Below are 23797 nucleotides of genomic sequence, written 5' to 3'. Positions count from 1 at the left end.
CAATATAACCAACGGCATGATCAGACTTTCTATCAAACTAAGTTTATATTATCTGACTAATTGTCACATCTCGCGAAAACAATTGACCTTATCTCGCAGATCTAATGTGATATACTAATTTGAGGAAATGACTTCACGATGGGCTAATGAAGCTGTGTAACACCCAAGAATAGACTGGAAACCTCCCGAGTAGGCGTCAAGCACAGTGGCATGCTGGTGTCAGAGCACATGCTTGCTCACATCTGAATGGCCTGGCCATCCCCGTTCGAGAAATAATCTTTATCAAAACCTGTTTGGAGGTGCTTCATCAACAGGTCTGAAGCCCCGTAGCCCAGAAGCGTAAATTTCCAACGGACTGCATGTCAATGCAAGGCCAAGTGTGAAGATGGATATATTAAACGCCCTGGCTACTGCTCCTTGTCCAAAACGTTCGCCCAACTAGGATAATCTACTATGTGTTTCGGCATATCGCTCAAATTCTGGTGACCAATAGATGGAATCCCCATGACCCTACCATTTTCATTGAGAAGTGCTGGTGGGATTAACATTTGTGGTATGTTCAAAGACGGAATTTTGGACACGTGGAAAGTCTTGGCTGGAGCCTATGAACTATCCAGATCATGAATGTATTGGCTGAGCAGATTTTCGTTTGTGGACCAGAGGTTCATGCTACCCGCATTCTCTGCTATCCATGCTTTGGATACACGGCCTACAGCGTCTTCTGCTCCTTTCCACTTTTAGAAACATGTTTTGTAATACAGGAAGGGAACAACATACGAATGGCAGATATGTGGCAGGTTCCAATGCCAGACAAAAAGGTCCAAATTTTGTATGAACGGTGTTCACCAATGTCATGAGGTTCTTCGGCTTATTTACGTTGGTGGGCCCACTGTCCATACTTGGGAAACCCTTTTTCAGTGTCGGCAATATCTGGGCGACTGCTTGTTTCTGATCGTTTCAGTATAACACATATATCCCAAAGTGAGATCACTAACCTTCCGATCATTGTCCCATTGGCCCAGAGAGAAAAGAATGGTGAGCGCAAGCTCGGTCGTTGCTATTTCATCTGTGGCATACATCGCTCCATGTTCGACAGATAACTCAACTGCGCCGGTGACTATGCACCAGTAACTATCTCTTCTAAAACCGAGCTTCTTCGGTCGGCGCTGGAGGGTTCTTGCTGGAGAAGAGTCCATTGACACGGAGATTATTATGTAAGATCATTGTAGTTGAATGGCGATGGTGTTATATCCAGAGTGCTAGATTTTGTATTTGCTAAGCACTTCTAATTAGGCTCCGTCAATTTGAAGACAACCAGGAACACGACTCACTCGGTAGGCAGATGCATGACTATAGATATCTGTACAAATGTCGTAGTGTATGTTGTGGGCATTCGCAATGAACTCTGCTAGACCCCCGCCAGCGAGGAAAAATTGCAGAAAGCTTGGTAAAAGAAGTTGAATATTATGATCATCATTTCTGAGTTGTAGTTCGTCCATAACTTCTCCGCGGAATGCATTCCCAGGGTTTATATACAGGATTGCAAGGAAAAGGCAATCATGGTAATAAGAGAATTGCCTTTGGATAGATGACTGAAGTGACATTCACCACAAAATCACTATTGCCAGGTCACACCAGTAGCACGTATAAATATGGTCATCGTCAGAGGGAAGGGACAATTCATCCTTTGAAGGAGGTCCAGAGAAGAGCGGTAGCTGCTACGTAGTATTGAAACGATCTCCATTAGTGCGCGGAAGAGAGGGAAACGCTACAGTTAGTGCCTTATCCGGCCAAGCTGCTAGGAGACCATCGCAGTTTAAATTGCGGCTTTTAGCAGCTCTGGGAAATTTAGACGAATTGAGGCACGTGATACTAATCTCCTAGTCGCCTGTCAACTGAGCGTGTATGACTCTTATTTTCAGATCTATCGTCTCAAGTTGGGCCAGTCCTAAGCAACTTTTACAGGGTACATTACCTCTTAACCGTACTCTACAGTCAGTTACTAACAGAGCGTTCTTTAAGTCAGACCATGAACGGAAGAGTGATTTCCTCGGACGAACTGTCCAAGGCACGTCCATTTGGAGACTTCTGCCCAGTGTTCAAAATCGACGATAATACCGTTGTGAAGACTGGAGATTGTGTTCGGCTCGCCGAAGCCGCGGCGATGAAACTTGTTCGCGAACGAACAACCATCCCGGTTCCCGAAATATTCAATGCATACACCGATGAAGACTCTGGCCACGTTCGAATCGTGATGCAATTTGTGGAGGGAGATGTGCTTGCAGATGTTTGGGAAAAATTCAACAATGATCAAAAGGCAGATGTTATCGAACAACTACGAGGGTTTTTTTCTCAATTACGCAACATTAAAGGTTCCTTTATCGGCTCTGTCGACGGCACAGCATGTGAGGATCAGATGTTCACGGATGAGCTTGGAGCCTATGGGCCATATGAGGACGAGGCAGCATTTAATGATGGCATTGTTACAGCACTCAAGCGTTCAAAGCAAAATGCTTGGGTTGATTTAGTTTCAAACATGATAGAGGGTATACTGAAGGGTCACGATACCGTTATGACTCATGGTGATTTCTGTCCAAGGAACATCATTGTACAAGGGACCCGAGTCGCTGCAGTAATTGACTGGGAAATGTCCGGCTTTTATCCTGAATACTGGGAATATGTCAAGGCACTTTATCGGCCTGCTTGGGAAAGTGGATGGATTAAAGAACGAGCCGTGGATTATATTTTACATCCGTATCTTTCGGAGCTCGGTGTTATTTTACACACAAGAGATATAGTCTGGTAATTCTTGAAATAATAATATGAGATGAAGTTACGACCAGACCTTAAATTGATCGAGAGTAATCAGTATCTTTCTACTCATGTCTGACTGTAGTATGTATTCCATATACTAGAATCTAAACTCTACTATTGTCTATAGACTCCCATTAAGACAATCCATCTAAGTTCACAGACAAGTATACTAGTGTAATAGATCTAGAATGTTCTTATAAATTACTATGTATTTTTAATACTAGGCAATGGAGTTTCTTATTGCAAGGTTTTTGATATAGCATAAAATTGATTTTTTAACGGCTTTTAGCAGTTACTCAGCCAAGTAAAATTGTTTAACAGTCATAATTTATTACAAAAGTAATGGATTTGTCATATACCCTATTTTCATCATACATATACAGCCAAAGGCCCAAGATTGACTCGGATTCAGGCCGACCATACGTCCTTTGACTAACCCTATACATCTGCATTTGCTTCTTCCTATGATTGATGTCCAATTGCAAATTTATAAAATGCAATACACAGCCGACTGAATAATCCCCCCCCCCCCCCCCAGAAGTTACTCATACGGACTGGGCTCTATCCTTGCTGCATAGGATGCAGCTATCCCTGGACCAAGTAATCCCTTTCTTTCCAGATCTCGGAGAACTTCGACAACCCATCGTTGACAGCGGCCCAGACGAGCTCGCTGAGCAGAACTTTTCAATTTGTTGACATCGCTTTCGTTGATCGTGCCGATATATTCCTTAGAGGCAATCCCAAAACTGTTCACCCTCTTGTTGGCCTGGATTTGAAGCTCATATGATTGTCCTTGCGTGGGTCCACCGGTGACATGATAGTAGGTGCAGCGCTGAGTAGCACCTTCGGGTACGGCAAGAATCATCCAATGGCGAGGATCTCTGCCTCGAGGTTGACCAAAAGCCACATAAAGATTGATTCTCATGGTCGGAGTGAATTGATTTGTCTTTGAATTCGTCTCGAGAGTAGGAAAAAAGAATGAAGCAATTTGAAGAATATAATGTGCTATGTCGTTATCAAAAAACAATATGATTGCACTGGAGCAAAAAAGATCTTTGAATGTAGGAAAGCAATTGTGGATGAAGACTTCAAACAAAGTCCGTGGTTCGTACCACGGATTTTATATTCAGAAGCCAATGTAAAAATATACTTCCTGCTTTAGATGGGATCCATCTTCCCTGCCTGAGCGGCTCATGATACTCTCAGAGACAATTTCTGACTGAATAAAACAAGAAAGTTGCCTAGCCATCTGATAGTCGCGCGCGAACGTACTCAAATAAAAGGTTAATTATATATGCTGTTCCAATCCACCCCTTGTTTATCTGAACTCAATAAGCGCCGGGAAAAGCAACGAGGTTAATGGATCAGTTATGGGCTGATTGGTAAATACTTAACCGAAAGCCTCTTGGTTAGCCGCCAGCAGCTCCCTCAATCAAAATAGCTATCGTTATAATTGTACCGAGAGCCGCTGCTGTTTTCCTGGACAAGTATATCTGTCCGATCCTGTCCGATTTCTTTGTTCCGCAAGGCTGCTTGGAAAAATTCGAGGCAGAATAAAACCCAGATTCCTAAGTTTCAACTCGCGCCAGCTATTCAATTTTTTTTCCTTTCCAAATCCTCATCCTCATATCGAAGCCAGTTTGCCAAAGCTTCGAGAGACTCGAAAGGTGCTCGAAAGGAACATGTCAAATCCAATGAACGAGGTCTCTCAAGAGGTCACCCCATCGAGGGGTAATGCCGCCCATCCTCCCCCGTTCATTTGTCTACCGAAATCCGAACACACCCATACTGCCATACTTTTGCACGGCCTTGGAAGCAATGGCGAGAAGTTTGGAACCGAATTACTGCAAACTGGCATCTCGTCTACGGGCGCGACTCTACCTGACTTGTTCCCTGGAATGAAATTTGTTTTTCCCACCGCGAAGAGGCGCCGATCCTCGGCGTTCAAACGCTCAGTGTTGACACAATGGTTCGACATTCTCTCATTGGAGGACCCTTCCAAACGCCGAGATCTACAGATAGACGGATTGAGTGAGTCGGTATCGTACTTGCTGTCATTATTGCGGCAGGAAACGCAGGCCATTTCACCGCAGAATGTGATTCTCGGCGGAATAAGTCAAGGTTGTGCGACGGCCTTTTTCGTATTGCTAAGTTTGGAATTTCCCGTGGGAGCCTTCATCGGTATAAGTGGGTATCTTCCATTTCGCGTCGATATCCACGAGATTTTAAGCTGTGACCAAGAGGGAGAGAGCAGCAACGATGATGTCTTCGCGGTAGACGACGGCGAAGATTCAGACCAGGACCCATCCATTCAGGCAATCAATTTTGTCAGAGACATCCTTTCGCTCGATGCTATGAAGTTTGACGGCCCAGGAAGTTGCCGCACACGCATGGAAACACCTATTTTCCTTGGCCATGGAGAGCAAGACGCCAAGGTATCTTGCAGATTGGGAAGTGAGGCTGCTAGTACCATTGCATCAGTAGGATTCGACGTGACATGGAAATCCTATCCTGATTTGGGCCATTGGTACAAGGTGCCTGATGAAATTGACGACGTTGTGGAATTTCTCCAACAAAAGCTCAGTTGAAACTACATTATTCTAGAACAAAGCAAAGTCTACTCTCGCTACAAGCTACATCACACTTTTCTACGCGCAATGCCCTTGTATCTCTCGCAGTCAAGCATCAAGTGCGGTGCTGAATATCCATGTCGCTTGGCTAATGTCCAACTTCAAGAGGTTACGAACATCAATCACAGTGGCTTGATAACTCTATGCCTCCATCTAAACCAATAATATCATGCTTTCGATTAGAGTGTCGCATTTACGATTATTTATACACCTCATCACGCCGAAAATGGTCTCGCGATAGCCTCATGAGAGTGGGAAATGGGGGGAATAAAAATTGACAGGGATTGGCGAGGCTGAAACATGCCTTCGGAGGTATTTCTTTGTTTCGACTTGGGCACTTGAAGTCCCATTCACTAATGCCCTACATTCTCATTCTCCAACCATCCCGGCTGCAATACGCGCCGGTTACTAGCCAAAGCAAAGGAGATATATTAGATTCAACGGGCTATCCATACGAAACAAGTCTCAAGTTCTATTTTCAGAGCGCTTAGAGACGATCGTTGGTTTCCACAATCTCCAATCCCCCAAAAAGTTTCGCAGCCATCACTTTATCGGAAGGACTCATTTACAAGATGCCTATGTGGAGTTGTGATTTTCAAGACTGTGAGAAGCCATGTGTACGGAATGCAGGAGAATGTATTCTCTGTGATCGCCATCTATGCTCCATTCACCTCGGAGTTGAATATCACCAATGTCCCAGATGGGAGGTACGCACCTTTCAACCACCCCAGTCGGCAATTGACTGAAATCTATATATAGGACGAGAAAGCTTATGATCCAGCCGCCGGAGAAGCTGAAAGAAAAGAAATTAATAGATTGATTGACAAAATCAATATCAGCGCACTTGCAGCACGTGCCAGTCAACTGCGCAACGGAATCTCATGTTCTATTCCTCACCTTCAGTATGATGCTGCCACACGCTCTTCAGTTATGGGTGGCATGAATTACCATATTAGCATCAATTTTGCGGATGGCGTTACGTGGCTGGCTCGCATTCGAAAATTCAATGCTACCTCACCACCACCGACTTTGCGGGACCACATTATGGAAAGTGAGGTCGCCACTCTTCACTTTCTCGAGCGCACGGGTCTTCCGACTCCGAGGGTTTTCTACTATGCTCCTGAATGCGAAACGAACCCTGTCGGTGTCGCCTATCTTCTGTTTGAGAAGATGCCAGGCAAATCACTCCGCTGGTCACTCGCTAACGACGTTCAGAGGCAGAGGGTGATTGAGCAACTGGCAGACGTGTTTATTCGGCTTCACGACTTTTCTTTTGATCTCATGGGCTCCTTGTGTCTAAAGAACTCACCCGGAAAATTTTGCTCGTCACAAGGCGATGTAGGCGCTTTTGCTCGGGAATCTCTTACAGATTTCCGGGGGTCAACTATGCTCACTCTCGGCCCATATACCTCCGTGAGGGAATACCATGATGCCTCTCTTCGTCTTATTCTGGATCTCATTCTGCGTGAGGAAATTTATGCTCAGCGGTCGCTCGATGCATATTTGATTCATCGTTTTCTCCTTGACCTAGTTCCATTCGTAACGAAATAAACTGATGATAATGAAAGTGTTGATGGGAAGCTTTCTAATGGCCCAACAACGTCGCAACAGAACGTCTTCTATCTTAAACATGCCGACGATAAAGGCGATCATATTCTCGTCGATGAGGCTTACAACATCACTGGCATTGTGGACTGGGAGTGGGCATATACTGCCCCAGCCGAAATTGCCTTTAACTCGCCCATTGTTTTCTTTGATGTTGCAAAGTTTTATGATGGCTCAAATCATATCGACAAAGATGAAGTATATTTTGCTAGCCAGCTGGAACTGAAAGGACATGATGATCTCGCCAAAGTTGTACGCAATGGGCGTTTACAGCACCGATTCGCATTCTGCTGTGGGTACAACCTCGATGCCGATTGGGATGGGTTCCTGGGTTTATTTCTGGGTCTAAGAAATGCGACCGGCGTTGATAATGATTTGGATTGGTTTACGTGGAAGAGCATTGCGCTAGAGAGATATAAGGAGGATAACGATGTGAAAACTTTGTTGAATAAATCATCACAGAATTAGACCTATCGCGCCTGAGTTGTTGTATGCGCTGTAGGCTGGATTTGCCTTCAAAATTCTGTATTTCATATTCCATAGGCACTAGAATGCCTTCCATGTAGATCGCTACTCTGCACCTACGACCTCAGAATGGACAAATATCTGTTGCTGATCCTATTAGCTTTAGAGATAGAAACTGACACAATTAGGGATGCTTACTATCTGTGGAAGGGTATAAAAATTCTATCACTATGGTGAATCTTCATTTGCAGGGATTTTTGACGTCCGTCACTATTCCGACCCATGCTAGATTATAAGTGTGATAGTTAATCTCAAGAGACAGGATCTGGAGCATGGACTCTAGAACCACTTTTCAATAATCAAGAAAGCCCCCTCGCTGCTAGTACTGGCTGCATCAAAAAGTCATCATATGCAAGTTCCTCCGCAGTCGGTCGTTCATTAGGTATCCAGCGCAATATTCTCCTCAAGAATGCTAAAAACAGCTTTTTATCTTCGCCGGAGAGCTGCCCTTCTCTTGTTTCCAGTGACTGTTCGGGTATAGCTATTGTGCCTTTCCAATTACCTGTAGTTGAAATGTGAGTATATTGTAGAAGTTCCTGTGGTCGTTACAGACCTTGTTCATCCCAGTATCGGAGACACTGTTCACTCCTTTTGAGAAACTCTAGAGGCGGAGGTCCCATGAGTGATACCATCTCTGCTAGGTGCTGTTCGTCATTTAGGATGTGGTTTCTCTTTGCAAAGAATAAGTGGCTGCCTTCCAGCAAATCCCAAGCCTAGACTATTCGTCAACTTATCTTGCAGTAAAAAGCATATACACTGGATTTAGCACACCATGACGCCGATCGACCAAATATCGACCTTGCAGTCCCATTCCATGCCTAATATCACTTCTGGAGCCCTATAAATACCAGGCATGATATCTCCCTTGTGCTTATGTTTCCCTATTCTAGCCTCGCCGAGATCAGAAAGGACGGGAAGCCCTGTGCTAAAGGGTATCGGCCGCGAGTAGTAGACACTGCGATCTGCTAGGACCTTTCGTGCAATTGGCCGGTCCATCTCGTCGTCTTCAATTCTAGAAAGAACAGAACTGTCCTCAAATCCTTGGAGGACGTTGTTAGATGAAATGTCTATGTTCATGTCAGCTCATCCAAGCGTTTGGACCTTGGCCTGTGGCTCACCAGTATGTATGACATTATTTTCATGCATGAAGGCCAACGCTATTAGAAGCAATTGTAGACTCCTCTGAACAAGATCTTTTGGGAATTTCTTTTCGGGAAGCAAATTCTGGAATTCAGTAAAGGTCATCCCGAGAGGCTGATAAACAAAACACGTGTGTTTCCCATGAGGGCCAACAATCTCGAACGAATGCAGGATTAGCCTAACAAGCTTTTTCCCAGGATGATCGCCGGCTGTGCTCAAATGATCGGAAACAATAATTTCATGATTCGACCTTTGTCCCCGAACACATACTTTGACCGTGTAGATACCGTGCTCTCTACGACGGATTAGCTACACGTGATAAGACCAAATATTGCTTGAGAGACTCACTGGAGATCTCGGCAAAGCCAGGCAGTGGAGGATGTACCATATCCCAGCTTTGAAACAACCTGATACCTGGATGCGAAGACTTCGCCGATATACACTGGGTAATAATTCTCTGCAATGTAAAGAGGTAGCTCCTCCTCTTCTATTTTCTCTGAGTAATCCAGACTCACAAAACCCGATGAAGGGAACTGGCGCGGAGGTAGAGCGAAACGCGGAGATAGAGCGGGAAGCGAAGCCATGGTTCTCAATTGCAAAGAATATAGAGGAGCGATGAAACGAGTATTAAATGAACACCTGGACAATGTGGCATATCTTTTGAGACCCCAGCACAGTGCTGACATGTTATAGATTGGCCGAATAACAATTAAACCCAATAGAAAGCAAATGTGAGATGGTTCTGATCACTACGGTAGTGACCTGAGCTCTTCGCCTCCCGAACTCTAGCCGCTGTCATTCTTAAGGTTTAAACCAGCGGCAGGGTGGAAGCGCTTCCAATAATCACCAACTACCAACTGCTCGGAGGGAACAATTGATAAACTCCAATTGATTTTCTAGTACTTCAGGTGGCAGTGCTTACATACAAAATGAGATATCAAAATCTAGCAGTAACCTGTAGCTATAATGAAACCTTGATTTCGTTAATTTATATGCAAGTACACAGTCGCACTTGCCAAAGATAGCTCAAATGCCCCTCTAGCCTGGGGTTATTCTGGATGTCTAGGTAGGTACAATAATGATGTGTTTTATCTACGAGAGAAAGTCTCAGAGTTTACTTTTTATAACGTCAATACTATTCCAACCTCTCCATAATTTCCGATTCTCCGTTCTACAAGATGTTGAAGGGAACCAGAGCTATGGGAGTAGCATACAAGGGAATCAGCCTCGAGAGCCTAGGCAAAGAAGCAGGGCCGGGTTTTAGCAAAACAGTATCTGCTGCTGGTACCACCATCGAGAGCAAAGTAAGATTACTACTTATCAATAATTCCCAGATCAACTGTACTAACATGGTTCCTGTTAGTACCCTAACGTTGTTGAGGCAAGGATTCAGTATGATCACCGTGGTGTTCAAGTATTTGATGGTGTTTTTACTAAAGCAAAGCTCTCAAAGAGGCACGAAGCCGCATTTTTCGAGCAAAGATAGGAGCGAAGACAAGGAGGTCGTTACAATTGGATATCATACAGAGAAGTTGGAACAAGATATTTATCGATTCATGCACACGATGACGGCACCTGGAACGAATTTCTTTCGCGTGCAGGCCGATCTGCTTCCGCATCTTCACCAAAGGAAGATTCTCAGGCAAATACCAAGTCTCCGTCAAAGTGAGTAAGCCGGACACTTGGTCCTAGGAGTCCATTCTGAGAGATCGTATGCTTTGAGAGTTTTTGTAAGTCTAACACTTGCAACCATAACGGTTGCGCTTCTGTTGCCTTTTACTCCTGTTCCCATTCGCTTTGAAAGTTCCTCACTCGAAAATACTTGTCTTTAGGGCCGATAAGGCTGACAAAAGTTGGATTTAGATTCAGCACAATGAAAGCAATACGTACACGAAGTAGAATAAAGAGCAGAAAAAGGATACAAGTCCATGCCACAGATGAAGCGGATAATTTAGCAATTACAATAAGGGATATCTCATCATTGTACCTTCATCCATTTATCAATTTCCTTACAACCATCCCCAGCTACTTTTGCAGTGTCATGAAATGGTTTCCCAGCAGGAAGATCCGCCAAAAGGTCATCATCGGCAGGGTTCCTTCACGTGGTCGCCTCATTGTACGAGTTCAACGTAGTTACTAGATTTTGAGCATTATCAGTTTCTTGCGCACATGATGATATTGAGCTGGCAAAGGCCACAATCACCTACCTCGGAAAAATGCCTTCTCTGCCTCCTATACGGCCGGTCCACCAATCCGACTCTTTGTCCGTCCGCTTAACGATCGTTATAATATCACCCTTCTTGAAGCCGAGATCGCCCGGCTGGTCCGCATCAAAAGTATACAATGCCACGGCCTGGTTTGGGCCCGTTGGTTGCGGTCTGCTGAATTGAGGCTTTGGTGCAGTAGGCCTGCTTGGTTTTGTGTCGCTATAGGAGTAGCCGCCACTGCTAAATGCACTTCCACTTCGACTGCGGGTGTCGATCTGATCGAAAGTCTCATTGGGATTTGCGCGAGTCGAAAAGGATCTTTGTACCCCGACGCTTGGGGAGCGGTCATAAACGTCATCAGCCCAGGTGCTCGCGCGGGACGGTCGGTCGCGATACTCGTATCCGCCTTGACTTTGAACAGAGCCTGTGCGGTGGCCACGGACACCCTCACCGTACGCCGTTCCACGTTGGCCACCCCAGACAACATCATCATGTCGGTCGTCATAAATAGGCATGTCGTTGTATATCTCATCGCCCGCAGAGCTGTTAACGCCCGAGAAAATCCTCGAGTTAAGGACCTTCATTAGTGGTTCAGCGGCAGATGGCGGAGGAATGGTGCCACTCAAAAGCTGTCGAGCCGTCACCCTGGTGTTGTAGAGTTTTTCATTGGCATCTCTGCGCTCAACTAGAACGCTTCCTTCAAGAGATACACCGGCGAAAAGTCCCTTGGTCTTGGAATATGAGAAGACTCCTGCGACGCCTTTAAGACTGGCGGCACCTGCAGCCTCTGCATTTCGACCTACGGGACCAGCTGCAATGGACACATTTCCACCCAATGTCAAGGATCCTACTTGCGAAAATGTTCGCACTGCTGCGCTATCGTTGAGGATGAAGACGAAATCGGTCAGTTCGAAACCGATCTGACCACCAAAACCAGCTCCAGCGGTTGCAATGGCAGAAGGCGCCGACCAGCCGCCATCGGGGAGCCGCGCAACGACCACACCAGAACCGAACCGACCCGAGCCTAGAAATCCGGCCTTGAGAACTGTTATAACCGCGAGACCCTATCATAGAATCAGCATCGTCTATAGTTGTATCCCGCAAATGATGTCGTTCGAACCTTGGCGTTTGCGAGGATCTGCGGGGGTATGATCTTGTCCGGTCCGAAGGCTTGTCTTGGGTCAACGAAAGAAGCCAGAATCTTGCCAGCCTTCTTGCATTCACCTGTGATTTGCTTGTCAGTTCAATTCCTCGAGGTAGAGCGGACCATCCAATGCCGCGGAAGGTTACGGAGGTGACGCACTTCTCATCGACGAGGGCAAAGGGTTATGGATTCCAAGAGGCATCTTGATGGTGATGCAATCAAAACAACACTCGATAATAAAGACGGAAAGAAAACGTCGATATTGACGGATGATTAACACGAGCGAGAGACTGTGGGGTTTGGCTGCATACGCCGCAAATGACGCTGACGAGAGGGTGCGGGAAGCTCCTCTGCGAGCCGACTGTTGTTGATGGTGGTGGTGGAGCAACGGACGTGTTACCCGTATGGTTTACTTAGGCAGTAGTGAGGTCAACAGTTAACTAGCCCCGTTCTGACTGCTTGTCGGACACAAACCTGATTATCCCGATTTCCGGTCGGCAGCAACAGGTATCTCCACGTTGGCTCTTGGTCGTCGAGGTACCTTGGGTTGGTTATACGGTACAGTGGAGAGTTGGTGGGGCCACCGGGTGACTTAAATCAATCCCGATAAGCGTGCAGTGTATTGCGGGGCTTAGCCAGCCGGACTGTGGCTGAGCAATAAACACTCTAAACACCAACGTTGAGAGGCAATACAATTATCCAAATCTTCTGACAGCTTGTGGCAAAGATGAAACATCTCCTTGATGTCATTCGTGCTCGAGCAATTCATAGAGCCTTTCACCTTGTCCTCCAATCTTCTAAACATGACATCTAAACCGTTACGAACGGATAGTTTTCGATTTGTATATGATCAGAAAACATGGGTAACAAAGAGATGGATACAACCGTTCTAATCGTTGAATTGAATTTACTAGCAGGAAAATACAGGGTTGGTTGGCTGTTTGTCCATGTAATCTGGGGCCACCTACCTACATCCTGTACCAAAATAAGTCCTACTGGATTATCGTCATGTGAACTAAATGATATGTGAAAGCGACGCTTGCTACCCCTCGAAACATTGAAATGGGAATATTTTCAATCAGCAGATTAGGAATTGTGCACACCCCCTTTGGCACAACTCAATTTTATTGCCAAACATTAGAAAATAAGTCATCAGCCCCCGGAAATCCACCCCCCGATTTTGAAGCTGAAGAAGATGTGGCAGCGGGAGTTGATGCGACAGGTGGTGCACTACTCCAACCCCCAAAATCTTCATCCCCTTTTACTACCTCCTGATTCGACGGAAAATCATTGCCGCTGGCGGTGTGAGCGGCAGAGTTTGTGGTGTTTGATCCCCAAACGAAATCCTCTTGTGATGTGAGGTCCGCGGGTTTCGGGGCAGAGATAGTCGAAGGTTTCCTTGGCGCGGGAGTAGGATCAGGCGTAGCCCAGGCATTATTAGAGCCCCAAGCGTCAGAGTTGGGCCAGCCTGATTCAACACCAGTAGCACCGCTTTGGATTGTGGGCTTCTGCGCAGGCTTAGCCGTACCTGGGGCCGGTGCAGAAAGGTTAAAGGCAGATGATAGGGTTTGTGAAGTCGATGTGGGAGCAGGTGTCTGCATGTTTGGTGAGGACATTGGCGACGAAAGTCCAAAGAGATCATCCATGTTGGATTTGGACACTGCCTTTGGCGGCGATTGTGTTGTAGACGCAGTGGCAAAGTCACCGAAATCATCCAGTGCGCTGCTAGCGACAGAAGGTTGAGTTTGTTTTACAGAAGCCATGGTTGGCACTGACTTAGGGGTGGCCGTGAAAAATGATCCGCTACTTATGCTGGACGACGGCACACCATTGCTGCTGGTTGACTGTGAACGCGGACTTGTGTAGTTTCCGAAGTCGGCGAAAGGAGCGGGTTTGGGAGCTTGAGTGGTAGGTGTGACTGTTGATGAGAAGGTCAAGCCACTGAACGCATCGTCTAAACCCCCCAAAGCGGAATTGGGGCTTTGAACTGGCGGAGACTGAGCGATGCCAATACCCCCGTTTTGGGCGAGAGAAGGCTGGCTTTGGGCCTGAGGACGAGGGGACGCATACAAAGAAAGAATTGATTGCTTCAGGTCCGGCCGAGAGGGAGCTCTAGAGCCCGTGGGAGTGGACGAGGTGCTGCTGGCCCTGTTCGCCGGAGCCGAAGGAGGTCCAAAGAAATCCAAGCCTAAGAGAGAATCCCCTGGTTTTGACTGTTTTGGCTCGGCGGGAAGTGCTTTAGGAGGGGGCTGCCGAGTAATTGAAGGTTCTGTTGTATTCGGCCTGACAGGTGCCCGTAACTGTTCGTCTCCAATAAGGTCAACAGCCGGCGCGGCTCGACTGACAGGCTGGCTGGCAACTGATGAAGCTCGTAATGATGTTGATCGCTCTAGTTTGGCCTTTTCTTGGACAACATTGAGTGGCTGAATTGAAAGTGTTAAATTGGAGCGGCGAGTAGGAACGGTATTGCTTACCACATCATCATCACCGGCGTCATCCAAGGTCGCTGGATCAGGCATTGGCCCATCCATGATCCAGCGTTTGGACTCGTATTTTGTGCGAATGAAATTCTCGATCTTCCTGCACCGAAATCAGCTTCTGCAAACTAACGCTGGCCAAGAGAACTAACGCTTCAGAAGGTATATGACCGGGAGCTAACTTTGCCTCCCAATATCTAGAAAAGTTCGGTCAATACTGATCGAGAGGCATTGAGCACGGATGCCTAACTTGTTCGCCCTTGTATTTCCCCATCGGAGCACGCTCTGCAACTGTTCATCCGTCCAAGCATCAAGATCGACCGACTTTACTCGACTGATATGTGTGCCCATGCCACGGTGAATCCCTGAACACCTATGGTCGATGAGTTTATGTGCCCCTCTCATTATAGCAGTCATTGTGTGTTTAATACCTAATGCATATGAAAATCCCCAAATTCCAGCTGGCCCATCGGGGATCTAAGTTGAAAACCATCAGTATCGAGAAAATGTTCCTACAAGAACCAGCTTCCGGATTAATGGCACGAAACTCACGTTTATTCTTCTTGCAGTCGGCGCAACTCTTATTTCCTTCTAGCTTCAGTAGACTCTTAATCGTCTGCAGGTTTTGTGCAGCTCGGTCTGCCGGGACCCGCCTGGACATCACGAAGCTAGTTCGGAAAGATGATATTAAAAGGTCGCTGGTTAATTTGACGTCAAAAGGCGGCAAAACTTATTGGGCATGTGGTGGACAAGGTGTCGAATCGGAGCACTCGTGGTTTTGCCATGTATGGTCAGCCCAAGTGTTGTCGGCGTAAACGGCATGTATAGGCTGCCGGATAAAAAATCACGTGATCAACTATATCGGACTCTCGTGTACTCCGATAGATGCATCACCCCTCGACCCAGCATCCATCTGCACCCGTACCGGAGTAAGCAAACTCACAGCCGTTGGCCCCCAAAGCCCCCAAGGCGTCATCATCCCAGTTGGGCATTCAGCTGAACCTTAGCCCAGCGAGGCAAGGAGTGCGAGGACGGCATGAGAAAAACAGCGCAATATAGAAGGATGCTGTTTTAGTCGTGTTGGCAACCATTACAGCTTTTGTTTCAGTCTTTATATTGATAATGTATTAAAATGCCATTCTTAATTGCATAGTAAATCTGACCTAAGATGCGTCTGCCAGGTTATAACAGGGTTTAAATTATATCTACGGTATTCAGGGTCACCTCTGCGACGATCCCAGCTAGATCTCATATTTTATCGTACTTAGTAGCCTTGTTGGCTGTTACCCGGCGGACTCGGCCTTATGTTCTTCCGATCCTGCCCTACAAGGCTATCCCACCTCCTACTGTTCACGCCCATCGCGCCGCCAGGCTGACATGAATTTTGAGCTTTAAACTAGACAGATCAGCGTTTTGGATAGTCGAAATTGTAGATGTGTAACTCAAATGCTATAAAGACAACTAGAAGAATCTAGAACGTTGCCCCTCTACAGAAGCCTAAGGTTTCGGGCTGTGGCTCTATAGTAGCCGGTTCTAGCTCAAGCTCCAATACGTTCAATAAATGAAAACTCCCTCGAAAGGACAAGCCAAGTCCACTAACTTTGATATAAACTACGGGTAGAAACATCCATCTAATTGGCTCGGTGAGGAAGCCAAGGCCGGAGTGTTATCAGATCCATTTGGATTTACGTGGGCCCATCAGCCAGACCCAGGGCTGATGCTGGATTCACAAAGCGGGATGTGCATAGTGGGCTCAGGCCATTTTTTGCATCTGAGTCGCGTAGTTGTTAGGCTCGGAAACACGGAAAAGCCCTAAACGGTCTCCGCCACAAACGACGACTACTCAAGCGGTAGTGAGTGGCCCGTCCCGTCGCCTAGAAAACTATAACTCTGGTTGGCAGCTAATATGTAATGAAAACCCTGAAACCAACATAAGTAAGATTTTAGGTCCTCTCCTCTAAATCTAAGATATAAAAATTAATCATCTAGCTCAAACCAATATTGATTAAGGGGAATTATACCCATCTGTAATTGCGGCGGACAAAATAAAGGAGTCGCAGAACAGAAGTTTACTGTCGAATGAGGTCTTGTGGGCCACATCTGACGTCTCCAAAACCACGTGGTTGGAGATCTGGGAAGAAACTCGTGGTTGACAGTGAGAGTTGGAAAGCATAGTTACTAGAGTGAAGTCGCCGATCTTTACCAACGGCCCAGTAGTCCCGAGCTCGCTCCGAACATTACCTGCAGGTCGTAACTAGTACTAATTGGTTCGAACCCTAGTTTAGCAGTAATCTCAGATTGTGGATATTCAACACTCATTGTCGAGCACGAGTGGGGTAGAAAGGTTTTGGTCGATCGTTTGCATTTGCCTCTTTGGATAAGGTATTGATTCTCAAATCTGCTACGCCACAAGATGACAAGGGGCATCCCCCGGCAGGTGCCCACCAACGGAAACAGCTCATCCCTCCTGCAATGACGGTTGTGATAAGCAATGGGTAAATCCAGACCCGGTCAAGGGCCTCAAACACGGCCCAGCCAGGACCCTTGTTGTGCGCCTGCAGGAACCGAATAAGATAAGAAAGTAGGATATAGAGACCCACGAGGAAGTGCGTATTTAGGAAAAGCTAAAGCATTGGAAGTGTTACCAGGGCTTAGCGGATAGATCTCTGCTTCTCCAATCCCGCATCATCCTTTCACATATACAAATGGCTGCCTAGAAGACAAGAAGCAGAGCTAGAATTATTCAACCTCTCGTTTCTATCATATTCACCTTGCTTGATCCCGCAGCACCTTTTGGTGGATGCCAATTTTTCGCTTTACTAACGCAAGAAAGAAAGACATTCCCTCTCGGAAGGGGAAGAATGGAGACACAGAATCAGGACAAAGCACCAGCCCAGAAACGACTGGCCTGCGACCGCTGCCATGCTCGAAAACTACGCTGTCTCAGAGGTGACTCAATGGCTGCGTGCAGTCGTTGCATCCACGATGGATTCGACTGTACCTATAGCCCACCGTTGAAGTCAGGACGGCCTAAGAAAAGCATCCCTCCCACCATACACAACATCGCTTCAGGAACACCGGCCATCACAAACTCTGATGATTGCAGTCTATACAGCGGTAGCAACAACAGCAGCAGTAACTCAAGCATTATAACACCCCGGTTGTCGTACATGTCGCACGTGAACACAGGCGTGGAAGCGTTCCATGACCGCGTACCTGTGTCAGACGAAACCGACATATTAACCCAGATTGATGACACAACGCTACTACCATCAACATGCCCCACAACTCCCGAAAGCTTCGCGTGGCTCGACCTGTTAAAAGATGACGAAGGCCCATCATTATTTCAATACCATCACCATAACAACCACATATCAGATACACATCCAAATAATAGAAACAGAGAGATTGAGAGGGATTCGCGCTTGAACGATTTCGGCTTGGCAATCGCCCGCGAGTCGGACACGCCGAATGAGATGCCATGGTCGCAATCCAGCGCAGGCAGCAACGAGGGCGGCAGCAGAGGCGACAGCAATATCGCCGAGGTTATGCAAACATTGTCACGCTTGCAGCAAGAGCTTCTTCAGTTTAAAAGGCCTTGTTCAGATATAGCTAGCGATGCGATAAACAGCAGCAGGCGAATCCCTCAGAATCCCGTGAGCGCAGTCCTCAAACCCGGTCAAGAGCTTTTGAATGTAGTCCGCCGACTGTTTGATGAGTGCGCAAAGGGTCAACATAACGAGCTACAATTTTCCAACCAGCAGATGATTCATCTGCTGGTTTTGACACCATTATCATTATTAGTTTCAGCATACAGCAAGGTATTATGGGAAATTACCTCGGCCTTGCATCAGTTTCAAGCCGGTCAGGGCCAGGGGACAAACCCTCATCTCTTGAAGCCGCTTCCGTCTGTCAGAGACTTTGGTGAAAACCGATCAAAGGGAAATCTTTCCATTTATGGTTTGTCCCACCCCCACTGTCCAAGTCTGGGCCCTGAAGAATTCAACTTGACGTTGGGTGAAATGGATCTTGACGGGCCGCTGCAGTTGGTTCTTGTCATAACCGTTGTCAAGCACCATCTAACCTGTCTGGATCATGCCCTGCACGTCTATCAGACAAAATGCATGCAGGCTCCCCGGGAATTTGGCATCTCGGAGGGACTTTTCTCAACCACAATATCAGAATTGAGATCATCCATGAAGGTGATCATATCGGAGGCTGGAGACCTTCTATAGCAAGCAAAGGTAATGAGAACGAGCCTTTTGATGTTGGAAGACTTAGCTGGAAGAACAATATGGACTGGAAGGAAGGAGAGTTCAATATACCGGCGGGCATGTAGAAATATTGCCGAAAGTCTGAGCGTCTGCAACCCAGTATCCCTGCTTGCGTCTGATTATTTGCAGAATCCTTCTTTGAATGATTTTGAGTTTGTACGTAGTTAGCGAGATATACCATACATTAGTTATTGATTCACAGCGTGGAAAAGTTCTGATCGAACAACTTATCAGATCATCAAGTGTAACAGTCTGCTATATCGATCTTAGTGACTAGTGATTCAATTGAAGACATTCCCAATTGCTGGCCGGGATAAAGTTAAGCCGCTGAATGCCAAACATAGCATGTTGATAGATTGCTCTAGACTGTAGCTAGCACTCTTTGCGGCGTATTAATTGAGTGGTGCACATAGAGTCCAAAGTAGTAGGAAGATCGGCGTAATGGAGAGCGAGAAAAACCGCCGAAAGCTATATTGTAGTAGTCAGATGCCCCCTGAAGGTTAATAAGGACGACTTCTCAGCAGAAATACACTTTTCTATACACGGCAAGCAAAAATGGCAGAATCAGATACTTCGTCCACTACTACCTTGACCTCGTCTTCCACGTCCACTGCCTTTGATGTCATTATTATAGGCGCAGGTCTCGCCGGTATCAACGCTGCATACCGCCTTCAAACCCAACTACCACATCTCAGCTATGCCATTCTTGAAGCACGCGACAATATTGGTGGCACGTGGGATCTCTTCCGCTACCCTGGCATTCGTTCTGACTCGGATCTTTTTACCTTTGGCTTTGCCTGGCAGCCATGGAACCAACCCACTCCAATTGGCGAGGGAGCCGCCATTTTGAATTACCTGAAGCAGACGGCTGCTCAGTATGGAATCGACCAGCGGGTTCATCTCCGACGTCGACTCCAAACAGCCTCGTGGTCGTCGGCCCACCAAGTCTGGACATTGACGGTAAATGATATGTCAGAAGATAATGGAGAGAAGGCAAATATTTCGTACACTGCTCGATTTGTCATCCTCTGCACCGGATACTACGATTATCATAAGCCCCTCGAAACCATCATACCCGGCTTGGAGCGGTTTCAGGGCCAAATAGTGCATCCGCAATTCTGGCCGGAAAACCTCGATTACACCGACAAACAAGTCGTGGTCATTGGCAGCGGCGCCACAGCGATTACTTTGATCCCGAAACTAGCTGAAAAGGCCGCACGAACAACGATGCTGCAGCGCAGTCCCTCATATATTTTGTCCATTCCAAACAACAGGTCAAAACGTCCTTCGTGGCTGGAACAAGTTCTCTCGCCTGGGAAACTTCACGCTTGGAAGCGTATGTCCTTTCTCTTATGGTCTCGCTTCATCTTTCTCTTCTGCAAGGCGTTTCCGGATGCGGCCCGACGGCGGTTAAGACGCGGCATCGAGGAATTACTTCCGCCGCATCTCCCTTATGACCCGCACTTTAACCCAAGATACAACCCTTGGGATCAGCGCGTATGTTTGACACCAAACGGAGATTTTTTCAATTGTCTCCACGACGGTAGAGCAGATGTGAAGACGGGTACCATTAAAGACGTCGTGGCAGATGGAATTCTCATGACTAGCAATGACTCTTCGTCGGTGAAGAAGGATATCCTGCTTCCGGCTGATATCATTATCACAGCGACTGGCTTGAAGCTCCAGCTCGCTGGCGCAGCCACTTTTGACGTGGATGGTGTATCTGTCGTGCCGTCAGAAAAGTTCTTCTGGAACGGCGCTATGTTACAGGATGTACCGAACCTTTCTATTGTGATTGGGTATACCAGTATCTCGTGGACCTTGGGCGTGGATGCAACAGCACAGCTTATCTGTCGATTGCTGCGGATCATGGAACGGAAAAGATTGTCCAGTGCGACCCCAAGAGTTGAACAAGGGATCGCATTGACTCCGAAACGCCTGTTTAATATCAGCTCGACCTATGTCACTGTGGCAGAGAGTCATCTCCCAAAAGCCGGAGACCAAGGCCCTTGGCGGCCCAGAACTAATTATATTTCGGATTATTGGTTTGTCAAACTTGGACGTGTGGAAAGAGGGTTACAATTTGTCCCGGGAGAGGGCGTGAAATTGAAAGAGAAAGCATCATAGGTAGTAGTACGCGTTAGAAAATTTTTTTTGATATATACAAACAAATACAGATCTACCAAATGGGGGTCAAAAAGACTCTGAAATACGAAAGAAAAGTGTTCTACGCAAACATGGCCTAAGACCGTCTAACGATTCTATCCTGTGCCGACTAGTTAATGTTCGTCGTCAAAAGTTCATACATAAGGTACCTAGTGGTAAGGTTTTCAACAGTAGAGTGGCCTGGAAACCTGACCATTTAGGTAAGCTGCTGAGCGTTTTTAACGATCGTTGCGGGCCGTTTCCACTAAAATCTTCACTGCCGTAGAGTGTTGAAGCACCGAGTCATCTACCGGAATGCCGCGTGACTCAACACTATTGATCACGGTTTCTTATCTATATCTAGCCGAGAATCTCGCTGATCGCCGACTATTATCCGGTATTAGTTATGCTTAATGTGTGGAGAAGACATCCTGACATCGACTCACGACGCCATCTCCTCGTCCGAACCCTCCGAACAGCATTAGAATTCATGCATCATGGCTCCCTAACAGCCTCGGCGGGTTTGCTAACACCTTGATGGTCAGCCAATACCATGCTCGAATTGGCCAGTGGTCGAATAACCTCAAAGAAAACCCCCCGATTCTCGTCTAAAATCGTCGCGCATCCCTGTCATCTACCCTTGCAACGGGGCAATAATCGATCCGGCGGAGAAACTCTAATCGGATGGACTCCGGCTCAGCTTCCCTTGGAGCGAAACTCTTCCCCCTCTAAACCCCCCGTAAGCAAAGATCAGATTTTACTGCCTAACATCTAAAGCAAAGAATTGAAGAAATTATACAACATTCTTCAATCAGAGAGACATCATGGCCACTTCGTCGCTGGCGCATCCTTCTCGGAAGATCTTGCTCGTGGTGACCACGGGAGGATTTACTCATGCTGGTAAGTGACCAAGGAGAGAGGCTTATGTTGATTGCTTGAAAGAGATGAGCTGTGTTCTCATGCATATTTTATTCTTCTCTTGCTTCTTTGTATTGTCCTTTTGCGCGTTTTCTCCCAATTCCAAGGCGGGCTAACGACTCAGCAAAAACCTACCAGCCCCGGTGTTTGAAATAGGCAGGGCCCTCGCTGAAAGAGGCCATACCATTGAATTCGCTACCTTGGAAGGGCAAGAGCGCTGGATTAATGGATATGAATTCATCACGAAGATTCATCTGCTGGGCCCGGGCCCTACCGAAGAGCAGCTCGACGCCCACTACCGGCGAATGCGAGCCTGGGATATCTCAAAAGGAATCGGTGGGACGATGGAGTCCAAATACATGTTCGATTCCTTCTGGCCGCAGACTTATCGCGGTTTAAAGGCACTCATGGATGACCCTGCCACTCGACCTAGCATGATGATAGCCGATTTCTTCGTGGATGCGGTCAAAGATATGCTTGTCGAGTACCACCTGCCCATTGCCACAGTCTCACCAATAATGCCAATCCTCATGATGCCTTGCTCATACATTCCTGGCGAGCCTGGCTTTCAGTTGGAGGGGACTCTTACCTCGGAAACGGCATCAATGTGGCTTCGCATCAGGAACGAACTAGTTGTGATCCTCGAACTCCCAACCATCATCAAATGGATGAAGTGGACCGACCGGATGCGGCGCCGCGCTGGAGTCAATTATCCAGTGCACAAGATAAAGAAGCCGGATTATCTGATTTTTGTCAATTCATTCTTCGGCCTGGAAATCCCGCGGGATCTCCCACCAACGTGCGCCGCGGTAGGGCCGCTTTTGAGTGACACCTATCCCCCGTTGGATACAGATTGCGAGAGATTCCTCTCCCAACACAAGTCCGTCATCTACATTGCGCTCGGTACACACATTATCCTGAGCAACAATGACGCCACTAAGATCATCAAAGCTCTGCTCCGTTTGATGGAGGACCATTTGATCGATGGTGTGATTTGGGCCGTGGCCAAGAGCGGCCGACAAGATCTGGACCCCCAGAAGACGTTTCAAACCAAGCAGGGTGAAAAGAATGTCACGCTCCGACTGGCCGATCTGCTGAGCAACAGCCATCCCGATTGGTTGTTCTCTTTTTTCGCGCCGCAGCGAGCCATCCTGGACCACGAGTCGACCAAGATATACTTCACCCATGGAGGTGGATCGAGTGCCAACGAGGGTCTCTTCCATGGAAAGCCTATGCTCTCCATGGGTATATTCATGGATCAGATCCAAAACACCTCGCGCCTGGTCGCCGGCGGCTCGGCCGAGCCCTTGAACAAGTTCCACTTCACTTCGGACGAGCTGCACACCAAGGCCAAGAAAATCCTTGAGGATCGGGACGGTACCTACTACCGCAATGCATTGCGATTGATGCGCATCGCTCGTGTCGCATCGCGACGCAAGTACCATGCCGCAGATCTGGTCGAGGAGTTGATGTATGATAATGAGCTGCGATACAAAAATGGACGCGAGATTCGCCCCATGCATCTCCAGACAGCAGACATGCGCATGCCGGCATACAAGGCCAAGAATTGGGACATGTATGCTGCCTGTGCCCTGGGCTTAACCGCGGTGGTGGGATCGACCATTTTTGGCAGCCAGTTGTTGTGGACCCATCGGGCTTCTCTCATCGAGCCGGTTCAATCATTTTTGACCAGCCAGGATTGGTTCAAGAATATTTTGCGAAAGTAGGCATTTATTCCTTTTTTGCTATTTTTAATTTTATTTTATATTTTTAACGACATATCTTATACTGCAAGTAATTTGATTCTCAGCGTTACACGTTTAAACTGTGTTCGGTTCTCAACACAAATTTAACTTAGGGTTCAATTATCAGACTGAATATTATCGGCTCATTGACAAAATATGATTTACATAAATTA

General features: G+C 47.0%; 12 protein-coding genes across 12 annotated transcripts; 7 read left to right on the top strand and 5 right to left on the bottom strand.

Moving 5' to 3' along the window:
* Window positions 1-631: 631 nt before the first annotated feature.
* L228DRAFT_248742 (hypothetical protein) lies at window positions 632-1662 on the bottom strand. The gene is made up of 4 exons (XM_018332919.1): window positions 1332-1662; window positions 996-1275; window positions 778-948; window positions 632-727 (listed from the first exon to the last, which is right to left on the bottom strand). The coding sequence occupies exons 2-4, from the start codon at window positions 1194-1196 to the stop codon at window positions 710-712; spliced, it is 390 nt and encodes a 129-aa protein (XP_018186549.1). The 5' UTR covers window positions 1197-1275; window positions 1332-1662; the 3' UTR covers window positions 632-709.
* A 273-nt stretch (window positions 1663-1935) lies between these two features.
* On the top strand, window positions 1936-2843 carry L228DRAFT_284078 (phosphotransferase enzyme family protein-like protein). Its single transcript, XM_018336184.1, has 2 exons — window positions 1936-1966; window positions 2023-2843. Exon 2 carries the CDS (start codon window positions 2030-2032, stop codon window positions 2804-2806), a length of 777 nt encoding a protein of 258 aa, XP_018186548.1. The 5' UTR covers window positions 1936-1966; window positions 2023-2029; the 3' UTR covers window positions 2807-2843.
* A 322-nt stretch (window positions 2844-3165) lies between these two features.
* Window positions 3166-3739, bottom strand: L228DRAFT_239887 (hypothetical protein; the record flags this gene model as incomplete). The annotated part of the gene is made up of 3 exons (XM_018331188.1): window positions 3166-3174; window positions 3252-3276; window positions 3366-3739. The coding sequence occupies 3 exons, from the start codon at window positions 3737-3739 to the stop codon at window positions 3166-3168; spliced, it is 408 nt and encodes a 135-aa protein (XP_018186547.1).
* Window positions 3740-4496: 757 nt separating this feature from the next.
* L228DRAFT_239886 (phospholipase/carboxylesterase) lies at window positions 4497-5402 on the top strand (the record flags this gene model as incomplete). Its single annotated transcript, XM_018331187.1, has 1 exon — window positions 4497-5402. One exon carries the CDS (start codon window positions 4497-4499, stop codon window positions 5400-5402), a length of 906 nt encoding a protein of 301 aa, XP_018186546.1.
* A 614-nt stretch (window positions 5403-6016) lies between these two features.
* Window positions 6017-7517, top strand: L228DRAFT_212804 (hypothetical protein; the record flags this gene model as incomplete). The annotated part of the gene is made up of 3 exons (XM_018329956.1): window positions 6017-6151; window positions 6204-6983; window positions 7026-7517. 3 exons carry the CDS (start codon window positions 6017-6019, stop codon window positions 7515-7517), a joined length of 1407 nt encoding a protein of 468 aa, XP_018186545.1.
* A 356-nt stretch (window positions 7518-7873) lies between these two features.
* L228DRAFT_269402 (kinase domain-containing protein) lies at window positions 7874-9298 on the bottom strand (the record flags this gene model as incomplete). Its single annotated transcript, XM_018335272.1, has 5 exons — window positions 7874-8076; window positions 8128-8287; window positions 8346-8641; window positions 8693-9009; window positions 9063-9298. 5 exons carry the CDS (start codon window positions 9296-9298, stop codon window positions 7874-7876), a joined length of 1212 nt encoding a protein of 403 aa, XP_018186544.1.
* Window positions 9299-9826: 528 nt separating this feature from the next.
* On the top strand, window positions 9827-10719 carry L228DRAFT_164372 (hypothetical protein). The gene is made up of 4 exons (XM_018329412.1): window positions 9827-10018; window positions 10078-10106; window positions 10168-10444; window positions 10578-10719. The coding sequence occupies exons 1-3, from the start codon at window positions 9893-9895 to the stop codon at window positions 10385-10387; spliced, it is 375 nt and encodes a 124-aa protein (XP_018186543.1). The 5' UTR covers window positions 9827-9892; the 3' UTR covers window positions 10388-10444; window positions 10578-10719.
* On the bottom strand, window positions 10545-12613 carry L228DRAFT_248735 (DUF500-domain-containing protein). The gene is made up of 4 exons (XM_018332917.1): window positions 12225-12613; window positions 12042-12145; window positions 10922-11985; window positions 10545-10850 (listed from the first exon to the last, which is right to left on the bottom strand). The coding sequence occupies exons 1-4, from the start codon at window positions 12265-12267 to the stop codon at window positions 10826-10828; spliced, it is 1236 nt and encodes a 411-aa protein (XP_018186542.1). The 5' UTR covers window positions 12268-12613; the 3' UTR covers window positions 10545-10825.
* A 1987-nt stretch (window positions 12614-14600) lies between these two features.
* On the bottom strand, window positions 14601-15322 carry L228DRAFT_248733 (hypothetical protein). The gene is made up of 3 exons (XM_018332916.1): window positions 15095-15322; window positions 14695-15019; window positions 14601-14645 (listed from the first exon to the last, which is right to left on the bottom strand). The coding sequence occupies exon 2, from the start codon at window positions 14957-14959 to the stop codon at window positions 14720-14722; it is 240 nt and encodes a 79-aa protein (XP_018186541.1). The 5' UTR covers window positions 14960-15019; window positions 15095-15322; the 3' UTR covers window positions 14601-14645; window positions 14695-14719.
* A 1906-nt stretch (window positions 15323-17228) lies between these two features.
* L228DRAFT_284071 (hypothetical protein) lies at window positions 17229-19001 on the top strand. Its single transcript, XM_018336183.1, has one exon. It carries the CDS (start codon window positions 17404-17406, stop codon window positions 18775-18777), a length of 1374 nt encoding a protein of 457 aa, XP_018186540.1. The 5' UTR covers window positions 17229-17403; the 3' UTR covers window positions 18778-19001.
* Window positions 19002-19371: 370 nt separating this feature from the next.
* On the top strand, window positions 19372-20943 carry L228DRAFT_231556 (FAD/NAD(P)-binding domain-containing protein; the record flags this gene model as incomplete). Its single annotated transcript, XM_018330571.1, has 1 exon — window positions 19372-20943. One exon carries the CDS (start codon window positions 19372-19374, stop codon window positions 20941-20943), a length of 1572 nt encoding a protein of 523 aa, XP_018186539.1.
* Window positions 20944-21703: 760 nt separating this feature from the next.
* On the top strand, window positions 21704-23769 carry L228DRAFT_248731 (glycosyltransferase family 1 protein). Its single transcript, XM_018332915.1, has 2 exons — window positions 21704-21858; window positions 22015-23769. The coding sequence occupies exons 1-2, from the start codon at window positions 21786-21788 to the stop codon at window positions 23604-23606; spliced, it is 1665 nt and encodes a 554-aa protein (XP_018186538.1). The 5' UTR covers window positions 21704-21785; the 3' UTR covers window positions 23607-23769.
* The last annotated feature ends 28 nt before the right edge of the window (window positions 23770-23797 follow it).

The sequence above is a fragment of the Xylona heveae genome, assembly GCF_001619985.1.
Source record: "Xylona heveae TC161 unplaced genomic scaffold L228scaffold_8, whole genome shotgun sequence".
In the NCBI taxonomy this organism is placed as follows: Eukaryota; Fungi; Ascomycota; class Xylonomycetes; order Xylonales; family Xylonaceae; genus Xylona; species Xylona heveae.
This window is presented reverse-complemented; position numbering and strand designations above follow the sequence as displayed.

Excerpts from the sequence above, each read along its gene's own strand:
- L228DRAFT_248742 (XM_018332919.1), bottom strand. The coding sequence starts at position 1,196 with ATGGACTCTTCTCCAGCAAGAACCCTCCAGCGCCGACCGAAGAAGCTC. Across the intron at positions 949-995 it reads AATGGGACAATGATCGGAAG|AAACAAGCAGTCGCCCAGAT; the intron begins GTTAGTGATCTC and ends TGAAACGATCAG.
- L228DRAFT_284078 (XM_018336184.1), top strand. The coding sequence starts at position 2,030 with ATGAACGGAAGAGTGATTTCCTCGGACGAACTGTCCAAGGCACGTCCA.
- L228DRAFT_164372 (XM_018329412.1), top strand. The coding sequence starts at position 9,893 with ATGTTGAAGGGAACCAGAGCTATGGGAGTAGCATACAAGGGAATCAGC. Across the intron at positions 10,019-10,077 it reads GTACCACCATCGAGAGCAAA|TACCCTAACGTTGTTGAGGC; the intron begins GTAAGATTACTA and ends GGTTCCTGTTAG. Across the intron at positions 10,107-10,167 it reads GTTGTTGAGGCAAGGATTCA|AGGCACGAAGCCGCATTTTT; the intron begins GTATGATCACCG and ends AAGCTCTCAAAG.
- L228DRAFT_248735 (XM_018332917.1), bottom strand. The coding sequence starts at position 12,267 with ATGCCTCTTGGAATCCATAACCCTTTGCCCTCGTCGATGAGAA. Across the intron at positions 12,146-12,224 it reads TTTGCCCTCGTCGATGAGAA|GTGAATGCAAGAAGGCTGGC; the intron begins GTGCGTCACCTC and ends AGCAAATCACAG. Across the intron at positions 11,986-12,041 it reads AGATCCTCGCAAACGCCAAG|GGTCTCGCGGTTATAACAGT; the intron begins GTTCGAACGACA and ends ATTCTATGATAG.
- L228DRAFT_248733 (XM_018332916.1), bottom strand. The coding sequence starts at position 14,959 with ATGACTGCTATAATGAGAGGGGCACATAAACTCATCGACCATAGGTGT.
- L228DRAFT_284071 (XM_018336183.1), top strand. The coding sequence starts at position 17,404 with ATGGAGACACAGAATCAGGACAAAGCACCAGCCCAGAAACGACTGGCC.
- L228DRAFT_248731 (XM_018332915.1), top strand. The coding sequence starts at position 21,786 with ATGGCCACTTCGTCGCTGGCGCATCCTTCTCGGAAGATCTTGCTCGTG. Across the intron at positions 21,859-22,014 it reads CACGGGAGGATTTACTCATG|CAGCCCCGGTGTTTGAAATA; the intron begins CTGGTAAGTGAC and ends GCAAAAACCTAC.